The sequence below is a fragment of the Xiphophorus hellerii genome, chromosome 3, assembly GCF_003331165.1.
Source record: "Xiphophorus hellerii strain 12219 chromosome 3, Xiphophorus_hellerii-4.1, whole genome shotgun sequence".
In the NCBI taxonomy this organism is placed as follows: Eukaryota; Metazoa; Chordata; class Actinopteri; order Cyprinodontiformes; family Poeciliidae; genus Xiphophorus; species Xiphophorus hellerii.
In genome coordinates, this window is record NC_045674.1 from 1,459,635 (window position 1) to 1,479,181 (window position 19,547).

The 19,547-nt window shown below is 42.9% G+C and overlaps 2 protein-coding genes across 4 annotated transcripts; both read right to left on the reverse strand.

The window, feature by feature from the left end:
• Positions 1-2,401: 2,401 nt before the first annotated feature.
• Positions 2,402-13,333, reverse strand: LOC116717416 (uncharacterized). Of its 3 annotated transcripts, none has more exons than XM_032558786.1 (11): positions 12,973-13,333; positions 11,104-11,326; positions 9,527-10,512; positions 9,180-9,320; positions 6,881-6,964; positions 6,071-6,187; positions 5,762-5,911; positions 5,544-5,696; positions 4,743-4,868; positions 3,809-4,000; positions 2,402-2,975 (listed from the first exon to the last, which is right to left on the reverse strand). In XM_032558786.1, the coding sequence occupies exons 2-11, from the start codon at positions 11,276-11,278 to the stop codon at positions 2,871-2,873; spliced, it is 2,229 nt and encodes a 742-aa protein (XP_032414677.1). In that variant the 5' UTR covers positions 11,279-11,326; positions 12,973-13,333; the 3' UTR covers positions 2,402-2,870. The 3 variants fall into 3 exon arrangements, with proteins under 3 accessions (XP_032414677.1, XP_032414679.1, XP_032414678.1); XM_032558788.1 differs by having other exon boundaries at positions 4,743-4,865; positions 12,973-13,331; XM_032558787.1 differs by lacking the exon at positions 12,973-13,333 and adding an exon at positions 12,485-12,870.
• A 369-nt stretch (positions 13,334-13,702) lies between these two features.
• LOC116717417 (lysosomal thioesterase PPT2-A-like) lies at positions 13,703-19,147 on the reverse strand. Its single transcript, XM_032558789.1, has 8 exons — positions 18,872-19,147; positions 17,686-17,839; positions 16,179-16,274; positions 15,980-16,084; positions 15,815-15,898; positions 15,410-15,494; positions 15,038-15,092; positions 13,703-14,679 (listed from the first exon to the last, which is right to left on the reverse strand). The coding sequence occupies exons 1-8, from the start codon at positions 19,025-19,027 to the stop codon at positions 14,536-14,538; spliced, it is 879 nt and encodes a 292-aa protein (XP_032414680.1). The 5' UTR covers positions 19,028-19,147; the 3' UTR covers positions 13,703-14,535.
• Between the last annotated feature and the right edge of the window lie 400 nt (positions 19,148-19,547).

Below are 19,547 nucleotides of genomic sequence, written 5' to 3' on the forward strand. Positions count from 1 at the left end.
CAGTACAAGGCAACAATCGGCCTCGATGAACACTGACACGATTTCAATCGGATCCACAAACGTTTCAGTCCTTTTAGTCCCGTCCACTCGGACTCCGCGTCTTGGGAGATCAGAAAATATCATTTTTAAAGGTCCAGCTCCTAAAGTTCATGAATATCAGACCGACAGTTCTGTGTCTCGTGCGGCCGGGTGATAGCGTTTTTTTACAAACGCCCATGTAGACGTTGCGTCATATTTTTATACAGCATGGCGCATGCGCGTCATGCTCATTAATAACAAAAATGGCGCCATTCGCAACTTTAAAAAAAAACTTTATTTCAAACAAATAACATGAACATACATACAGACGTTTGCGCCATTCGCAACTTTTGCCAGATTTGAAATTTTCCAGTCCAAACACTGTAAAACTAAACCTGTAAAACTTGACCAACTGCAAAGAAACAATCTAAACCTCTAATAAAAGTCATGTTAATAGCGCTATATGTTGAATTCATAATCTAACCCTCGTATATTTTTAGAATAATTTAGAGAAACAGCTAAATTTTTATTTGTTTTTTTATAATGTAGGACTGAAGATTATTTTTAAGTTTTCAAAATATAAAAATGTAAATTTTTCTAAGAACTAATTCAGTTTTAGAAAAATGTAGAGAAACAGTAAAAATGGATATATATATATATCTATATCTATATATATAGATATATATATATAGATATAGATATATATATATATATCTATATATAGATATATATATATATCTATATATAGATATATATATCTATATATATATATCCATAGTTTTAGTGAAAATTGTCAAATGACAATAACTTATGTAATAATTATTTAAATATGCCATGAATTTATTAAAACTCTGACCCTGATCCATCTTTAAATAATATAAATTTATTCATAATTTGCTTATTTAAAAATGTACAATACAGTTTTGTAAAATAAATTTTTCTTTATGCTTGATTTTTTTTTTTTGCAAATATAAGTCAACAGATCTTAATTAAATGTTCAGCTTGAATTTAATTTAAATCATGAACTTTTTGTCGTTTGATGTTTCTGAACTAAATGAACTCATAGCAGTCTCTCAGTGCATTGAACAATGCAGAATATGAGAGCAAAGAGCTTGTTTGTTATATTTTTATACTATCATAAGCCACAAATAGTTATAAAATGTACATTTTCTGTGTGTAACTAATGTCACATATTTTCTACATTATACTAAAACAGTAACTATGGTTTAATTCTCTTTCATTCTCCGTCTTCAGTGTAAGACAGTTCAGGACGCCACCTTGTGGATTTAAATATTCCCTTCATCCCTTTCAGAGCCTAAGATTTATTTCTGGTGTTTTTCAGAGAAAACATTTAAAACCCATTAGAGCAGTAAACTGTCCTGTAACAGAAACATGTTTTCTGATTGCTGGTTCAAAACAAACACAAGTTTCAGACCAAATGGGAAGATTTCTGAATTAAAAGCTCCCGTCCATCAATTTTCTGCAGGTAAATCTGTAAATGTAACCATCAAAAGCCAAATAACAAACTCATATGGTAATTTAAAACTCAAAATGTACATTTCACTTTAAACTGACCCAGAAGAAGAGCTGTTGAATAGTCATTTCCGACTATGAGCTCTCATTCATTTTGCACCATTTTTCTGTTGGATAATAAATTAAGGACAAACAAAAACAAATATCTGAAAACTGATTTATACTGAACTACAATGTTATGGAGAATTAGCTTTTTATGTTTTTCTTGTTTATAGTCGCAGAAATTCTGTGTATATGACAGGAATTTTTAACTTTTGATATTACCGTCTTTAAATAAAGCTACAACCAAGAAATTAATTTTGTGCCCAGGTTAGAAAACCTCGGCACAGTTTACTGTGGGGAAACATGTAACATTGTTTAACGTGCTGCTCTTGATTAACTACATTTGAACTGAACTGAACTGACCCTCTTTCTGTGTCCACATTTTAAATGAGTCATGCATGCGCAAAGCTGCTTCTCAGATTTTCCTACCGTAGCGCAGATAGATAGCCATCTGTCGGTGCTAGTGAGCAGGTAGGATGTATTGATAAGAAATCTGCTGAGTAAGCAGTATGTAACGTAGCATCGATGTGCGCATGAGCACAACCACAAGATAGGACAGATGGAACCCCTGGTTCACCAGATCTGATTAAATAATGACTTTTTGAACAACATTTTTGGCAATGACTGTTAAAGGAGCTCCCCCCCCCAATTTTAATATTTAACATTTCATCTCAAAGCATCGGATTGTTGCCCAGTGATGATTCGATAATAAAATAATAGGTTGGATCTTTTGGTCAAAACCCAGATGAAGGTGGAAACGTAACAGCTTTGATCGGCTCCAAACCAAAACAACTCAAACTCAAACTCATCCGGTTCAGAGGTTTTTATTCTCTTGAGCCAAAAAGACAAAAACATTTTCCAGTATGAATCCCAGAGCAACAGTGACGTGTTTAAACACTGAAAACAGAATAATCCAAAGGAAACAGAAAAATGAGAAAAATCAAAGCAGCTAAAACTTAATTTGACTTTCAGATTAAAACAAATAGAAACATTAAAGCAGTTTTAAATTACCCTAAGCCTGTCCGACATTAAGTAACCATGGAAACGTTCCAACCTCATGAAATGAAACATTCAAAATGAATCACTCAATAATCAATCAATAATTCAAGTATTAATCATCTGAGTCACACAGAGCTCAGCTGAAACTGTGGAAATGCTCCTTTAACCCAGGGGTCAAAACTATAAATACATCAGGAGGGGAACAAAGTGCAAACGATTCCTCCATCCCTCATTGGTCCAGATTCCTCCGTCCCTGATTGGTCCAAACAGCTGCTGCGTCACAGCGTGTGCTTGACAGCCGTCACCGGCTCCCGCTTGTTCTGCAGGTTCTGCTGCAGATCCTGCAGGAGGCGCTCTCGCTCCTCTGCATCCACCAGGATTTGCTGCCATGAAGAGCAGAAACAAGAGTTGGTTTAAACAGAACAGAGTGTAAACACAGAATCCAGATCCGGATCCAGATCTGTTTTCTGTTTTCCTATAAAACCAAATTAATCATCAGTTCTTCAGGTTTTCCTGTACAACCTCTGACCTTTTCCTAGATTTCTCTTTTTCTACATTTCAGAAATACGACAGTGTATTTGGGCCTCTGCAGATAGAGAACAAAGGAATACATTTGCACCAAAATATTTAGACTAATCTCAGATATTTTCTAGAAAAATGTGGACATTTCTCAGATCTAAAAGTCAAAATTTTTTTTTTCTAGAAAATTTCTGAGATTCTGAGTTTCAAAAGTCAGAAATTTTCAACTTTAGAAAGTCTATCTTCCCAAGTTGTTTTCAAATTTCTAAGATTAATATAAATTTCATGATTTCTTTCAAGCTAATTTTTGACTTTTCCAGCCCAGAAATGTTAATTTTTTTTTTTTTTTTTCTTCATAGACATTTTTTTGAGTTTGAGTTTTCTTGGCAGTAATTTATCTATTTTTTCTAACTCCAATGGCTGTAATGTGCTGGCATACAAACACTTTGGAAGATAGTTTGGCTTTTTGGAAGCAATAAAAAAATATTTTAAAACTTTTGAAATCATTTTTATACAGGTTTCACCTTATGAAGTAAGGGACTAAAATAGTGAACTTTCTTCACAACATTCTAATTGTTTTATCAGTGGTTAATTGTTTGTTAATTGTTTTAACCACAGCTGCGTGTTTTCTGTAGAATGTGAGGAATCAGGTGTAGTTCAGAGCTGCGCCACCAGAGGGCAGAAGTGGGTGCTGTACCTCGATGAGCCGGTCTCTCTTCTGCAGACTCTCCCTCAGCAGGCGCTCCCGCCGCTCGCCGTCCTCTCGGCTCGTCCGCCGCTCTCTGTCCGTCTTCTTCTGCTGCTCCTCCGCCCGCCTCAGCTGCTGCTGGGCGTCCCGGAACCGGGCCGTCAGGGAGCTGACCGTCTGGGCGTGGCTCTGCTGCTGAGCCTGATAGAGAGACGGAGGGATCAGAGCCGCCGGCTGCAGCCAGATGGTGCTGAACCTTCAGCTGAATTTAAACTGGAGAAGTTTTCACTTTTAGACTCTAGTTTATCAGTGATTCCCTTCCAACTGCCAGCTTCACCCAAATATCTCAGAAATCACCAGACTTTTATTTTATCTACCTTATTGCTCCTTTTCAAAATCTTATTAATTAATTTGATTCTTTCTTATTTTATATCAATCTTCAGATAATTTTAATGGCTTGGAGCTGAACAATCTGCCCAGGCACCATGGGTGTCTCTGTGGCCAGCTGAGTGGAGCCCGGCTGACCCGGATCCTTTCACATCCTCAGGGAAGCATCCAACATCCTGAAACCTGACGGTGTCTTCGAGGAAAGCTAACGAGGGCAAATGGCCCCCGGGCCACACATTGAACACCCCTGAAGAAAAGGTTCAGGAAAATGTGGATTTATCATAATCAATATTTTCATCCCAGATTTAAGCAACTAGTTTTGTAATTACACATTTTATTGCTTCTTATTCATGATTTAAGCTCCATTTAACTTTATTTTCTGGTTGTTAAAATCTTTGTATTTTTGCATTTAGTGGTAAAATTATTCACTTCCTATTCATGAAGTCCAGAATATGTAGGTAAATCCACATAAAGCCTTCAGGTTTGAGCAGTTTCTGCCTGCTTGTCGTGTTTAAATATTTTCAGAGTTCAGAAATGTTTAATCCTCGTCATGAACCTGCAGCAGATCCTGCGACGCCTGCACAGCTGCACTCAGCTTGGTGACCTCTTCACACAAGGTGGCGCTGTTTTCCTCTGCAGTTTCCCACCGAGCTGCCGCCTGCGCTTCACTTGCTGTCGACTGCTGACCAATCAGAGAGAGGAGAAGATTTAGAAGTTTTAGGATGAAAATAAAAATGTTTTCTGGTTTTACTGGTTTGAACTGCAACCAGTGCAGAAGCACAACAGAACCCAGCAGTTCTTAGAGATCGGACCGAGCCGCTCAGATTCTGATAAGAACCCGATGCTGAGAGCGATGACACTGCACTGTAAAAACACTAAATATTAACAACTATTTCTGTCTGGTTTCTACTGCAAATAGAAATATAAAACATTTCAAATAAAAACTAACTTCTGAGAAACTTTTCAGCAAAATGTAGGAGCTGGTTTTCAGTTCCACTGGCAAATTATTTCACTAGAAGATTTTCATCAATATTAAGGAATTATTGACTAGAACAAGATACCATTTTTCTATTATATTAACCATACCTCTATAATAAGAAAAAAATATTTTTGTACTGAAAACAAGACTACAATGCTTGGTATGGTTTTGAATTTTTGCATAGAAGCAGCTCCTGGTAAAGGTCAGAGGTCAGAGGTCATCTCCAGACCAGCTGAACTCCTGTCTGGTTCCACAGAGAGGACTGAAGGCTCCAGCCTCAGACGCTACAGGCGTTGGCCCGTCTCCATGGAGACGAACACAGACCTCTAGTGAACTGCAGCAAAAACGGAGGTTTGGACCAGAACCGGATCTGCTCACCGGGTGGTCCAGGCGCTGCTGGAGGTTCAGGATCAGAGCGTCCTTGTCCTTCAGGACAGCGGCGGCGGCAGCGTCCCTCCGTCTCCACAGCTCCCGCTGCGTCTCCGCCTCGTCCAGCCGGCGCTCCCTGTCCTCCAGAGACGCCCGAAGCTCCTGCAGACGGAACAACGCTCAGCTCAGCCCAGACCCGGACGTCTAAAAAACCCGTCTGTCCTCACGTCGACCACGTCCTGGCTGCTCTGCAGAACCGTCCTCAGCGTGTCCAGGTCCGCCTCACGGTCCCGTCCGGCTCGTCTCAGCGCCTCCACCTCCGCCGCCAGGCTCCTCTCCGCCTCAGTGGCTTCAGACCTCAGAGTCTCCAAGGCAACCTGAAGGACAGACGAGGACAAAACATCAAGTCGGATCAGCAGAGACGTTTCATCTCCGTCCCGGTCCAGCTGACCCGTGTGACCTCCAGCCTGGAGGTCACAGCGACCCGCCGTCTGCCGACTCGGCCCTGAAGCCAATCAGACGACCTCGACTCTGACCTTGTTATCAGACAGCAGTTCCTTCAGCGTCTCCAGCAGCTTCCCAGTCAGCCGGGTTCCCAGTTCGGAGCCGGTTCCGCTCTCCACACACAGACTTCGGATCAGAACCAAACACTCCTGAGAGGCAGAAACACGTCCAGGTCAGGGTTCTGTCCGTTAGTGCTTCACTCAGCAGAGAAAAGGAAACTTTCAACCAAAGAGGCTCAGAAGCAGCTGACAGAATAAAACTAAACAGATTAAATAAAACAGTTTGTCTTTGTTCAAAAGTTGCTGGAAGGAAAAAATGTTTTCAGTCCCGATTTAAAAGAAGCAGCAGTTTGAGAACATCTGAGAGTTTGTTTCAATGTGAGGAGCAGAAAAACCAAACACTGGTTCTGGTTCTGATCCAGTTTCCTGGTGCTGGTTTGGCAGCAGAATCCAGATCCCAGCAGTGGATGTGCATGTAGAGCCAGCTGTTAGGCAGAGTGGAGGATGAGTGGTGCTGTGGGCCTGTTGCTCTGGAACCGACCCACAGCACCAAACTGCAGACGGCTGCTTACTGGACCGGTCAGCAGAAAAATCATCTCCTCTAAATAAACTCCCCGTTTCTTTAACATTCTCTCTAAAACCATCTGAAAGCAGAGGTCAAAGGTCAGCTGTTTGGTTAGGTCTGTCCACAATAAGTCAAACAAAGTCCTGGTGGATCATTAATCCCCAGCAGCAGAAGCTCCGCCCCCCTGCAGCTCCACAGCAAACAACATTCCTGTGGCCTTTGAGCCGGAGCGGAGGATCAACTGGACCCACCGGACCCACCCGGCCGGCCTCACACACCTGGATCAGTCGCTCCCGGCTGTGCAGGGCGTGGCCGAGGCTCTGCAGCACCGAGGCGCCGCCGCCGCTGCCCTCCGGGGTCAACTGGAGGGAGAGAAGAAGAACGATTTGATTTCAGACACTGGAGAAGGAAAACAGGAAGTGAGAACAGGAAATCATCAACAACCTGCAGTAAAATATGGATATCTGGTGGCAGAACCGGGTCAAAACAAACTCATCTGTGTGTGTGTGTGTGTGTGTGTGTGGGGGTGGGTGGGTGTGTGTGTGGGTGTGTGTGTGTGTGTGTCAGATCAGACTCTGAACAAAATTTAAGACCCACAGAAAGCGACCAAACATTCATAATGATTCACAGAGCCGTTAGCTCAGCAGCACAAGCCGGAGAGAATCCATGCAGACATGGAGTCAACATGAAGAATAAAGAATAAAAACATTCAGGCTGAAATTTAAACTAATGTAAATACTGATCAGTTTAAATGTGAAGGCTGTTTTTACAGATAAATCTGGAATTCTGCAGGTTTCACAAACTCAAATTTAAGACATTTTAGTGCCAGATTTAATTCATGTAAAGACCTAAAAACCCTATAAATCAAAGTGTCTGATGAATCGTCCAGCCGGCGGAGGTCACGCCCTCTCCAGTCATTTCCTACAGAGCTAGCATGATGAGGCCACGACCGCTAGCCGTCCTCAGCCAAGCGACCAATGACATTGAAGCCTGTGAAACATTGGGCTGTGATTGGTCGCTCTGTGTGTTCAGCCCATCAGTTTGTTGAACACAGAAAAGCTAACCAGCGAATTTTGGCAGCTAGCTACAGGAAGCATCAAACAGCTCAAGCCACAGAACAATTTAAGACCCGAAGGCCAACTTCTATATTTTATGAAATTAAGACATTTTAAAAGGCTTAATTTTAGATACATTAATGTAAGACTTAAGCTTTTAAGTTAATTATGGCTAAAATAATATATAACAACACATTTGATGGCTGATTGTATTGGTAATCTCCCACCAACTTTCACGTTTTTTTTTACCCCTCCAGGGTCTTTTGTGGCTCTAGTGTCCCTTATATGACAGCAGGCTGACAGGAAACAGGGAAGGAGAGGGGGGAAGACATGCGGCAAATGTCGTCAGGTCCGGGAGTCGAACCCGCGGCGGCTGCGTCGAGGACTGAAGGCCTCCAAATACGGGTCGCGCTAACCGCTACGCCACCACGGCACGCCCCAACTTTCATGTTTTAAATTGATCTTGAATCTGAGTCTAAACAGGAAAGGTTTTCCCTCCTCAGACCTTTTATCTGAAACGTTTAGAGATAAAGTCAAGGCTCAGTGAAGGTTTGGTGTTACGACTCATCCTGAAGGAAAACTCCTGCAGCTTTTTAACGCCACAATAAAATGAGATTTTCCCTGAGTGGAAGCCATCGGTTATGAAAGCAGCTTCCCCGCTGGTTTGAACCTGCAGCGGCTCGTCGGTCTGACTGATCCGGTTCGGATCAGCTGAGGGGCCCCGGGGCCACTGCACCGGTCCGGGTGGATTCCTCACAGCGCCGGCCTGCGTGTGCACCTGCAGCTCTGATGACACGCCCCGCGCTGCTTTCACAGCGCCGATCTTCACACTGATTGCTTCACGAGGCTGTTTGCCAGCTGACTCCCATAAACCGGCTTGTCCAGCCGAATCAAAAGGTTCAGAGCTGCTGACATACCAGGGCGGGACGCGGATCTATAATTAGAGCCGTAAACTGCAATGTTTAATCTGCTGAAATCACCTGAAAAGGCTTTTACTTTGTAATGAAGCTGAGGAGGGAAACCTGAATCACTGAAACATCCAGAAGTTATTCGCTTTAACTGGAGCCGACGGTCAGAGCTGAGCAAACATGCAGGGAGGAAGTTTCTGGAGAACTGCTGACAGGTGGAGGTGAGACGTGAGGAAGGCCGTAAAACATTTAGGTTCACCATGAGAAGGTCAAAGGTCATCCTGCTCCTCAGTCATGTTTCCATGAACTTAGCAGCTTTTGCTCAACCTTTCAGAAACAGATCTGTGTCTCGTTGCTTCAACACGTATTTTGATTTTTTCTCTGTTTGTTTTATGATATTCTTCTGTTTTCTGCTGTATGAAGTTTTAATGTTTTCTGAACAGATTGTTGTAGAAAACCTGACAGTTTAGTGATCACTGATCTCAGTTCAGTTGTTTTGGTTTCTTCTTGCTTCAAATCTCCACGATCAACATAACTAATCTCTAATAATCTCTAATAATCCAGTCTCCTTCTGAAAAGCAGACACATAAAGAGTGTTGAAGGTCGGTTCTTACCAAGCCCAGGTCCTCCGATCCGTTGACCTGATCCGGTCCGGCCCGTCTCAGCTCGGCCTCCAGGGTTCTGATCTGGGTCCCGGCCTGGTCCAGTTGGGCTCGGAGGTGCCTGACCGCACTCTGAAGCCGGCCGGTGCTGTTCTGGAATCACAGAGGTTCTCTTGGATCAGGCGGTCCAAATGGCAGAGGATCTTTATAATTTTGGTTAAAATGATAAAGTAACTAATGTTTTTTAAATATTGATATAAAAGTGCTAATTTACAGCTAAAAAGACTCAGATCAGTGACTGTCCCTGGAAAACCACCAACACATCGCGCTGCTACGCCTTGCAGCTGATGGAGCCTCACCTCTCGGTGCAGCGGCATGTACTCGTCCCTCAGCTCTGTCAGCACGTCTCCGTCCTCCTCCTCCGCCTGACCTCCTCCGTTCTCCAGAACCCCAAAGTTCAGAACCCGGCTGACCCCGGGTGACGCCGGCCCGGGGTTTTTCCCGCCCTTCCGGCCCAGCACTGGGATCTTACTTCCAGACGCCGAGCTGAGCGGCTTCCCTTCGATGCTCCTCAGCTCTGATAGCACAAAGCTAACCGACTGGTCGCCGGGAGAACAGAACGGGTCGTTGCCGTCCAGAGTGTCCAGCGAATGGACGGACTCTGTGCGGGAAGGCGGCCGGAGCGAGAGGCTGGACCCGGTCAGGGACGGCGGGCTGGACCTGGGAACGCCGTGCCAGTGGAGCGGCATGCTCCGGGACTTGTCCCGGGTCAGCTCCAACGGGGAGAAGGGCATGTGGCGAGGAATCCCGCAGACCGACTCGTAGTTTGAATCAGAAACCCGTAAAGAGTCGCAGCCTTCACAGCCTTTGCCCTTTCGGCACCGCTTACCAGTTCTGATGAAGTACGGACACGTGTCCCACTTCTCGGACCAGCACTCGTACTCCGACAGAGCCATGTTGTCCTTCAGCATCTCCCGGTAGCCCTCCTTCTCCGCCTCACTGTCCTCCTCGCTGGCGCTGCTCCGGTTCCGGAGCTCCTGCGGGTGTCTCTGCCGGTAGTTCTGCCGGACCCACTGCCGGATCCTGTCCCGCTCCTGGGTCAGCTTCTGAAGCCGCTCAGACGAAAGAACCTGGACCCGGGCGATCACCGTGTCGAACTTGAACACTCGCTCCAAAGCGGAAACACATTTGCCGCACACAAACTCTCCGGTTCTGCCTTTCCTCGGTACCGACTGTCCCAGAATGTGGGTCAGAACAGCCAAAATGTCCACAGACTTGGACGGGGAGCTCAGGGACACTTGGGACCGGGACAGAGACCCGGAGGAGCCCAGAGACAACGTGCTGCCTGTGAACAAACAACAGATTTATTTCTTGAACGCAGGCTTGAGTGGAGATGCACCAATCCGATATCTGTATCGGTTCTGATACTGAAAAATTTCTAGATGGAGTATCAGTGACGATGTGTCCGATCCATGAGGGCAGATCTATCCGATCTAATTCTATGCTTTGTGCTCTGAGAGACGTTGTGCTTTGTTATTTATTTTGGACTATATTTAGAATTCATAATTGTATTTTCTTAGACATTTGAAAGAAAGTTTGTTGCTGTTTATTTTTACATGTCTGGTTGTGAATCTGTTGATTTGATCAGTTTCAGTTTCTTTATTATTTATTTTCTATTGGCTGAACAGATTAAAGTTGTTTTTACATTTTAACCAGTTTGTGAAGCTACTGGTGTATTAACCTGAGCTGAACTGGTGCAGAGTTATTAAATAAATCTGCAGTTCAGAATATTTATGTATTTATGTTAAAAAAAGAAACGTTTTAAATCAGTTCAGCTGTTTCTCTGTATCGGATCGGTATCGGCCGATACTAAACCTCAGATATTGTATCGGTGCCTCCCAGGCATGGAGGACATGTCTGTTTTCTCCAGACTCACCCCAGGGACTGCTCTGAGTGGACCGGGTCAGGCTCCCGCCTCTCGCTGACCCGGTTGGGGTAACAGGCTGATCGTTCCTCCTGTTCTGGGCCGCAAACAGCCATCGGCGTTGGTTTCCCTGGAGACTACCGCCGCATATTCGGCACGTCTCGTTCTTTCTTGTGCTGGACATCATGGCGCAGACGGTGACAGCTTTCAGGGTCCAACAAATATGGAGACTTCTCTGTGGATGTCAGCAGAATTTACAGAATTAGTCGACATCAGAACCACGATCCCAAATGGACCAAACAAAACCACGTAAACTGGTTTCTTCACACAGCAACATTTTAAAATTGTCAGTTGATTTTCAAAACCTGAAAGACGCATGATGTTAAAAATCATAGATCTAACAAGTTTGGTCGTACAGGATGTGATGTCGAGCCACACGGCAGGAGCAACACACACACACACACACACCCTTTCAGATGGCAGATGCAGAACCTCTCGAGACCAAACATGAGTTCAGAGTAAACAAACAGAAGCAGTCATGATAGTTTGGGGATGGCAGGGATATTTCATAAGATAATCTTTGGAGCCATTCAGAAAAGCAGGATGTAATTAAGATCGTTGAAAACAAGTCAAATCTGAATTAATATTGAGTTCAACAGGATCTTGTTTGTTCAGTTCTGGCCCATGTTTCAGGTCCAGCGATTCGTCAGTATCGGTATCAGCCAAAGTTCACAATATTTTAACACATCGGTAAATGAAACTGGCCCAATGATACCAACAAGCAACGTTGATTTTCAAGACTGATTTAAACTGAAACACAGAAGCACCGTCAGTGGTGCTGAAAGAACAGGAAAATTTAAATAACATTGGTAAATATGGATTAACAACCACAACAGCAACTTAAGTATTGAATATCAATATCAGCCTAAACTATCATATCAGCTCATTTCAGCTTCATCTCTATTCAGGATTAGAAATGAAGGTTGAATCTAGATGGACTAAATCTAGAGCTTCAAATCTCAGCCAATCTCCATCAGAATGACAGATCAGAGCTCATTTATGCAAACTAAAACTGATAGTTTGCTGGAAGGAAAACCTCACCATCAACCTGAAGAGAACATTTCAGGTTTTTCTGGTTGACACCATAGCGAAGGCCAAAAAGCATGTTTGACATTTAACTCTCATCTAAAGACTGTTGCGAAGTTTTAAGATAATCCTGTTTTCTCTTTAGAACAGCCACACAATCCCAGGGCTGCAGGGCTTTCTGCAGGTTCTGGGTTCAGATCCCAGTTTCCTCACACAATCTAAAGACATGGAAAAACACAAAAGTCATAAACAGAACCCAGATCAGACTGGTTTCTGTCTCAGTTCATCAGAAATCTGCGCTATAAACCTGGTTAGCTTCGGGAATCTCCGCTGCTGGACTTGGACTGAGCCGTTTTCCATAAAGCAGCTCTGAGTTGATGCTGAGCTGGAAAACTCACAGAGGGAATGCTGACATGAGCTCAGACTCCCGGCTCTCCGGTCTCTTCCTGGATGTTCGAGCCGCTGCAGGATGTTTTCCCCGCAGGGCGGGACACGTCGTCCTTAGCCACGCTGTCACTGACTCCACAGCCCGGCGGACCGGACCGGACCAGGCTGTCCGCGGTCCGGACAGGAAAACATGAGCTCAGGGCGGAGACATTTAAAGCAACACGTTCCTGAATCCCGAAAGGAAACTTTGGAAACGGCTGAACTCTCCTCTGTGTCTGCTGCTATTTATAACCCACAGCGGCGCAACCCGGTCCGGCCCGGTTCGGTTCGGTTCCGGTCGCTCTAACCGCTGCAAAGCTTCACAAACACATTCCCAGCTTTTATTTTGAAGCGCAGCGGTGAACTTACCTTTGAAGTGGTCCCGAGGACTCACGCGCTCAGCCCGGGGTCACGGTTTCAGTGTCCGCGCGAGGACCGAGAGTCTTCATCACACATGACGTCAGGAGGGAGAGCGGAGCCGGAAAACGGTCTGAGCAGAACCGAGAGCCGCGGGACAAATCTGGACCTCCGGAACCGACTGAAGAGGAGCCGCGTTGCGACACACCGGAGCTGACAGGGACGGGAGGGGGAGTCACCTTTCTGACGTCACTGGTCACACCTGTCCGAGCGGGAGCGCTCACGTGTTCAAATCTCAGCTCCACAGAGACACGCGCGTGCTTATGACTGTAAATATACTTTATTAAAGGTTTTCAACTTTTCTTTTTGTGTAGTTTAGATCATTTATCACTCATGATAACTTATTAGTCTAACATTGTTTACAGTTTTATCTGTTTTACCTGCAGAGGATTTTTTTTCTGGAACTTAAGAAAATAAACGTTTTGAAAAAAAAAAAGATTTTGATTTAAAACCTTTATTAAAAATTACAACCACACATTTTGTCGCAGCGCCATCATGTGGCATGCAGACCTGTGTGTTTTCATCATACAGGATGGTTTATGTGATCGAACAGGATCGATAACGTCCAGCCCTCATCGGTTCGCTCCAGAAAATCAATGTTGTGTCTCTGACTGATCGCTGCTGCAGCTTCTGTCTAATCATGTGTGAAGGACAGAAGAGTCACCAGGCTGCAGAGCAGAGCTCAGGATCTGACTTTTTATTGCTGTGTATCAGGAGGTCACTATGGTAACAGCAAATAGTATGCAAAGTCAATAAAATGCAGAAACTATGTATCAGTGATTTATCACCAGGATTTCTTAGAGTTGTAAAATGGATCATTTTCTGACCTTAAAAACACACAAAGCAAAAAAAAAGGGGAAGATAATTAAGTGTTTAAGAAAACCACCATGTTTAAAGATATGAAACAATGAAAAAGTGTTGAAAGCAACAGAGAAAAGACCGATATGAAATATTATTGATAATGTAAATAAAATACGTTTCAGCCGTTTAAACTCTTTAATACTGGAAGTCTGAAGTGTTTATTGCAAGAATATGCAGCATTTGTTACTATAAAACTGGAAAAAACAAACAAACATCATAAAATAACATACCATCTGATTATTTTAACTTTCTGGAGAAAGTGGGATTATTAGGAGAGTATGAGTAATATCAAAATAGATTATAGATTGCAAACAACGAGGTAATTCTTTGTAAAGGCACTTAAAGTTTCAGATAAAACTTTCTATTATAATACAATAGTTTCACATTAACATCTGCAGTCTTGTTCTAATATGTCTATAGAAACATGGATATAAAAGTTATAGGGAGCAATAATTAAACAACACAAATATTAAAGTGTTTACAGACATCAGGGGAAAGAAGGACAATTATTCATTGTGTTGTAATATTTTACCTCATCCTCCATGTTGAGCCCTCATAATCTTTTCACAATTTCTCTTTTAGTACAAACTGTTCTTAAAGATGACATGTTTTAGATAAGTTTGGGGCAAATCGAACCTCCAACCAGCATCTCTTTCATATGAGCCACCTCTCTACGCAGTTTTTGAACACGGTGAAGTCAGAGTGCCAGTGTGTGTGTTTGACTCCGGACTGAACACACACCGACACGTCGCCGCGGGCGTCCAGCGTCTTCAGACCAAACGTGTCGTTTTTATAAAACTGTCAGAGGCAGAGAGGAAGACCACAACTTATGAATATCAAAGCGTTGATGAGGTTAATACATTTGATCTGACTGGTTCTCCAGCTGAAGTTTGTTCTTATTAAAGTTCTCCAACCAATCACAGAAAGTTATTCTCCAAATGACGCAGCAGACATCGACTGGACCTCCAGTTTTATCCTCCAGGAATGGGGCAGGGGCAACCCAGCACCTCAAAATCCTCATAAATGTTTGATTTCTGCCCTCATAAAGGACATTTTACTCTATTATCAGACTTTTCTTTCTCATTAGATTGAATTTAGTTGAAAGAGGTTGAAGAAACATCAACTGGTTGCAGAAAAACATCAGCTGGTCACCTACCGCCTGGTTCCTCATTTCCACAACATCTTCGTTGGAGTCGTAGAACCCAAACTGGCTGCACAGGAAAGAGGAAGCAATTATTTCTTGCTTAAAGCTTCTGAAACATTATTTGGTCGAAACTTCATGTTGATAAACTGAAAAGTGAAAATAACCACTTCTCTGTTTTTTGTGTTCACACCAAACCAACATGTCTTGATTGTAAACCTCTAACTGTTTGTAATGATCTCTGCAGCACATGATGTCATTTATCTAAATGAGAACCAGAGTAAGCTGGACCTGATGGTGCCTGACATGGCAGCTGTCCTTGTCAGAGACACTGAATTGACCAGATAATGAGTCGCAGAGGGAAAACGTTTCTTAAAGTGGTAAAACCTGGATTGCCATGGCGTGATGACACCATCATCTGGTCCTCCAATCAGCACCATCTTCTTGATACGCAGGAAGTTTTCTCTCCAATCTGAGGGAAGGATTGCAGATGCAGATAAGAAAAAAGTGTTTTAGATGCATATCACTGGAGTTAAACAGGTCATTTAATCAACCTCGATTATATTTTACTTTTCCTACAAAATATGGATTCCTCTCTTTTAAAGATAATAACTCCAGTTTTGTTTCTGTTCAGCTGCAGAAAGTTTTGGCATCTCCATGCATTGATCTGTTCTAAGCCTCTGTGTGGATTCAACCCACTGTCTGCCTGTGGACAGTGGGTTTATCAGGACAAAACATCATTAAGTAATGAAATAAAGACCAAAGGTGCCATGAAGGCAGCTGGTTTAGTACCTGTCAGGTGCTGGTGAGGTATTTCACCGTTAATCAGAGGCAGGAAGGTGTTGCCCTTCAGGTAGCAGGCTCTATGGTGAGGGTCTGCACAGAGGAAATACAGCATATTTTGTTTTGTGTTCTGGTCACACAGAGGCTCTTGCAGAGTTCCTGCTCCCCACCTACCGTTCCAGTAGTCACAAAACGAAAAATGCTGCCCCACTTTGTTGTAGCAGAAAAGATAAGCAGTCTTCTTTACACAGCCAGGTAACCACTGCAGGTAATCAGTGTCTGTGGAAAAACATCACACCTGTCAGCCTTGTGTTGATTTTCCTTTAATTAGAAAAGAAGAAAAGACACCCAAACCCTGAAGCAAACATCTGACCTCCGTACTGTCCAGCCAGGGGGGATGACAGGGAGATGAAGGTGTGAACGTTGTGATTTGGAGACGTAGACAGAACTGCTCTGCAGATTAAACCACCTTAGAAAAGTCAAAACAACTAAATTAGGCAAACATCAGATGCTGGTAGTCTGTGGCTATCGCTGCCAGTATCAGTTCACCTGGATGGAGATGATCTGACTGTGGCAGATTTAACAGAAGCAAACAGTAGATGTTGGTCTTACTCCCACATGGTGGAGGCGCTGCTGTCCCTGGTTCTGACCCAACAAACGGACATTTCTCAGGAACCAAGGCAGCAGCTACAGGCTGTGGGCCATCTGATTATCTTTAGGGGTAAGATTCGAGTCTTAAGGTTGGAAAGCCTCATTACCATCACCCTTATCTTTAGCTTCAGCCACTGATCCTCTGTCAGCTGCCAGTCATATAAGAAACATCTTGAGAATTGCTTTAAACTTGAATCTGCCTAAATAGTTTTGCAACTGACTGTTCAGGACAGCAGATGATGACAGATGATTTCAGATTATGCTAATCTATAATCTGACAGATTGACTCTGCTAAAACTGGGCTCTTAGTGGTGTCAATCACTCTTATGTATGTGCTAAAAGGTTCCAGCTAACCCTAATGCTAACAGGTTTCTATTATCACTAATGCTAACATCAAGCTAAGACCAATGCTAAAGACTCATGCTAACACTAATGCTAATCATCTGGTTTTTATTTTTTGTAAATTTAGTTAAAGGTCTCCAGTTTTCCTTGAGAGGAGAACCGACAGAAACAACTTTATTTATTAACTAACTTTAATAAACAGCCATTGTTGATTTCTTTGAGTAAAGACACGCTGCCAGGCCAGAGCGACAGAAGTTATATTTGTACACCTGCAGATGAATTAGGGTTTTTATTTATGAGTGTGTCTTGCAGCTACAAAACCTTTTCCAACCAGCTACGAGTTAAACTTGTTTCCATGTTCTGAAGAACTGTGAAGAAAAAGATTAGGAGGCATCGTGATCGGGTCTATTAATGACCAGAGGAAATTCCAGGTAACTTCTTGGATCCAACAAGCTACAACAGGCAGGAATCTTTCCCAGATTCAGTGGAAGAAAACACTGCATACACATTACATACAGCTGGAGGAGGAACGAAATGACGAATGTATTCTGTGGTTTTTGTTACGCATAAAGTTTCATAGTCCTTAAATAATGAGGGATTCAAGAACTTTTGGAGCAAGTTGCTTAACTCCGCCCACGTGAGCCCTGAAGTTGATCTTCATTGATTCAGAAAAAAAACATTGAAATTTCAGGGTCTAGTCCAATCATTCATCCATCCGTTGTCTATAGCTGCGTGTTGAAGCAGAGCTGAGGGGTGGATGTGGGAAGGACAAACTGATTTTATAGGTTAGACCTGGAAAATACTAAAATTAAAGATGTTTCTTGTCCATTTTTGGCTCACTCAGCATCACTGTTTCTCCTGCCTCAGGACGGTTTGAGTCTGCTCACCTTGTGAGAAACACAACACATGGACTCCCTCAGGATGCGCGCTCATGATTTTCTCGATGGCCTTCTTGAACTCTGGGATTTGAATCCACAACGGCTTCATGCTCTTCCCGTCGTTGAACAGACTGATGATCTGCACCTCCGTACCTGGATGCACCTGGATGCAAATCAGTAAAAACAATAAATAAATCAGAGAAATAAACCATTTAAAACAAAAACTGGCAGTTCTTCAGCTGAGTGTTACCAACCAACCATCAGATGTTTCTCGCTCCCTGAAACAAAACTCACTGTGAGGAATTGAAAATCACAGAGGAACAGAAATCAGGGGTTTGAAATTCCGGGTTGGATTTCACTTCACCTAAAATCTCCAGCTGTGCTTCAAACTGTTCACAGTTTTTATTTTATGAAGTCCATGAACTGAACTTGACTGCAATGTTTCTTTGGCATCTATCTGAGCTACAATGAGGTTTTCTAATACATCCTGTGGAATAAAAAACGGTGGATGTTCTTCAGAAAAGCTAACCTACATGGTTTAAAACTTACCTTTTCTGCCATGGATTTAAACATTTTCTATTTAAATGTCTTGCTGAATCCTGAACTCAGTCTTGTTTTGTTAACAACACTAATAATTCAAATGAGGCCATCACCAATCACAGAAAGTCACATTTTATACCTGACATAAATCTGCATCATGGGGTGGTTAGCTAAAATCGTAATTTCCATTGGTCATTTTTTTATTTATTTTTTTTACATTTTTCATCAAATTGTGTTTTTGTGATAAGTTCCTGATACAAAAATTCCTACAAATCCCATTTAAACATGAATCTTTGCAAAGCTGAATGTCTTAGATGTGATCTCTTCAAAGCATCAGCAGATGCAAAATAAAATGTCCCGGTTCTAAGAAACCAAAGTGCAAAGAAAATAAGATTTAGAAGTCCAAGGTCAAATTTAAATGATTGAAAGAAATCTGGCTGCTTGGAAAGAAAATACTGAAAAAACTGGTGGTGGATCAAGATTTTTGCACAGTATTTTAAAATGAAAAAAAAAGTGATAAATGTCTTAAAAAGCTGCGATAAAGTGTGCAAATAGTATCAGATGTTTTACAAAATTATACCAGTTATAGCTAGTTGTAATTTAATCTAGATTAAAAACTTTCAGTGAGTTACTCTGAACTGGCGATGAGTCCCACCTCATTAATGAAGCCTGAGAGATTTTTAAACTGTCCGGGTCCGTCCAGGATGCCGTGGACGATGATGACAGGTTTGTATCCATCCGTGGAGCCTGAAGCCAGCAGCAGCAGCAGCAGCACCGCCGGGGGCCCCCCGCTGGCCCGTGGACCCCTCATCTCCACCTGGTCGCAGGTCGCTGAGGATCGGCGGCAGGAGGAGACCTGATCAGGAACTGTTTGCTTTTTCCCTCCTCTTTGTGATGGCTGGCGTGCTTGCTTTGCAATATCCGTATTATGTTGTAATTTAAATGAAACCCAACCCACGCAGCCACGCTGCAGCGCTTCAGTGCTTCTGTAATATTGCGGTTTCCAACATGAAGCTTCTCGTACAAAACCAGAGTCAGCAGCGTGTTACAGTTTGGCCATTTAGATCTTAGAAATGAACTGTTAAATTTAAGTGACGCCAAGTAAACTATGAAAATAAAATCATCTCAACTCGTTTCCTGCAGATAATGAAAAAATATGACATTGTTAAAAAGACACTGAAAAAAAACTAATAAAGTATGTACTGTGGCTATGTGACGTATGTTTGTTTGAACTCTTCTCCAACAGGTAGCCTGAATGTGGGAATAAGATAAATCATGCAAAGCTAATATGGAAACGAGATGAATTTGTTTTCCAAATCTAGACCAGTCTT

Excerpts from the sequence above, each read along its gene's own strand:
- LOC116717416 (XM_032558786.1), bottom strand. The coding sequence starts at position 11,278 with ATGATGTCCAGCACAAGAAAGAACGAGACGTGCCGAATATGCGGCGGT. Across the intron at positions 6,188-6,880 it reads GCCGGGAGCGACTGATCCAG|GAGTGTTTGGTTCTGATCCG; the intron begins GTGTGTGAGGCC and ends TCTGCCTCTCAG. Across the intron at positions 4,001-4,742 it reads CGTCGCAGGATCTGCTGCAG|GCTCAGCAGCAGAGCCACGC; the intron begins GTTCATGACGAG and ends TCTCTCTATCAG.
- LOC116717417 (XM_032558789.1), bottom strand. The coding sequence starts at position 19,027 with ATGAGGGGTCCACGGGCCAGCGGGGGGCCCCCGGCGGTGCTGCTGCTG. Across the intron at positions 16,275-17,685 it reads TGTGTTGTGTTTCTCACAAG|GTGGTTTAATCTGCAGAGCA; the intron begins GTGAGCAGACTC and ends GACTTTTCTAAG. Across the intron at positions 14,680-15,037 it reads TGGAAATGAGGAACCAGGCG|TTTTATAAAAACGACACGTT; the intron begins GTAGGTGACCAG and ends TGCCTCTGACAG.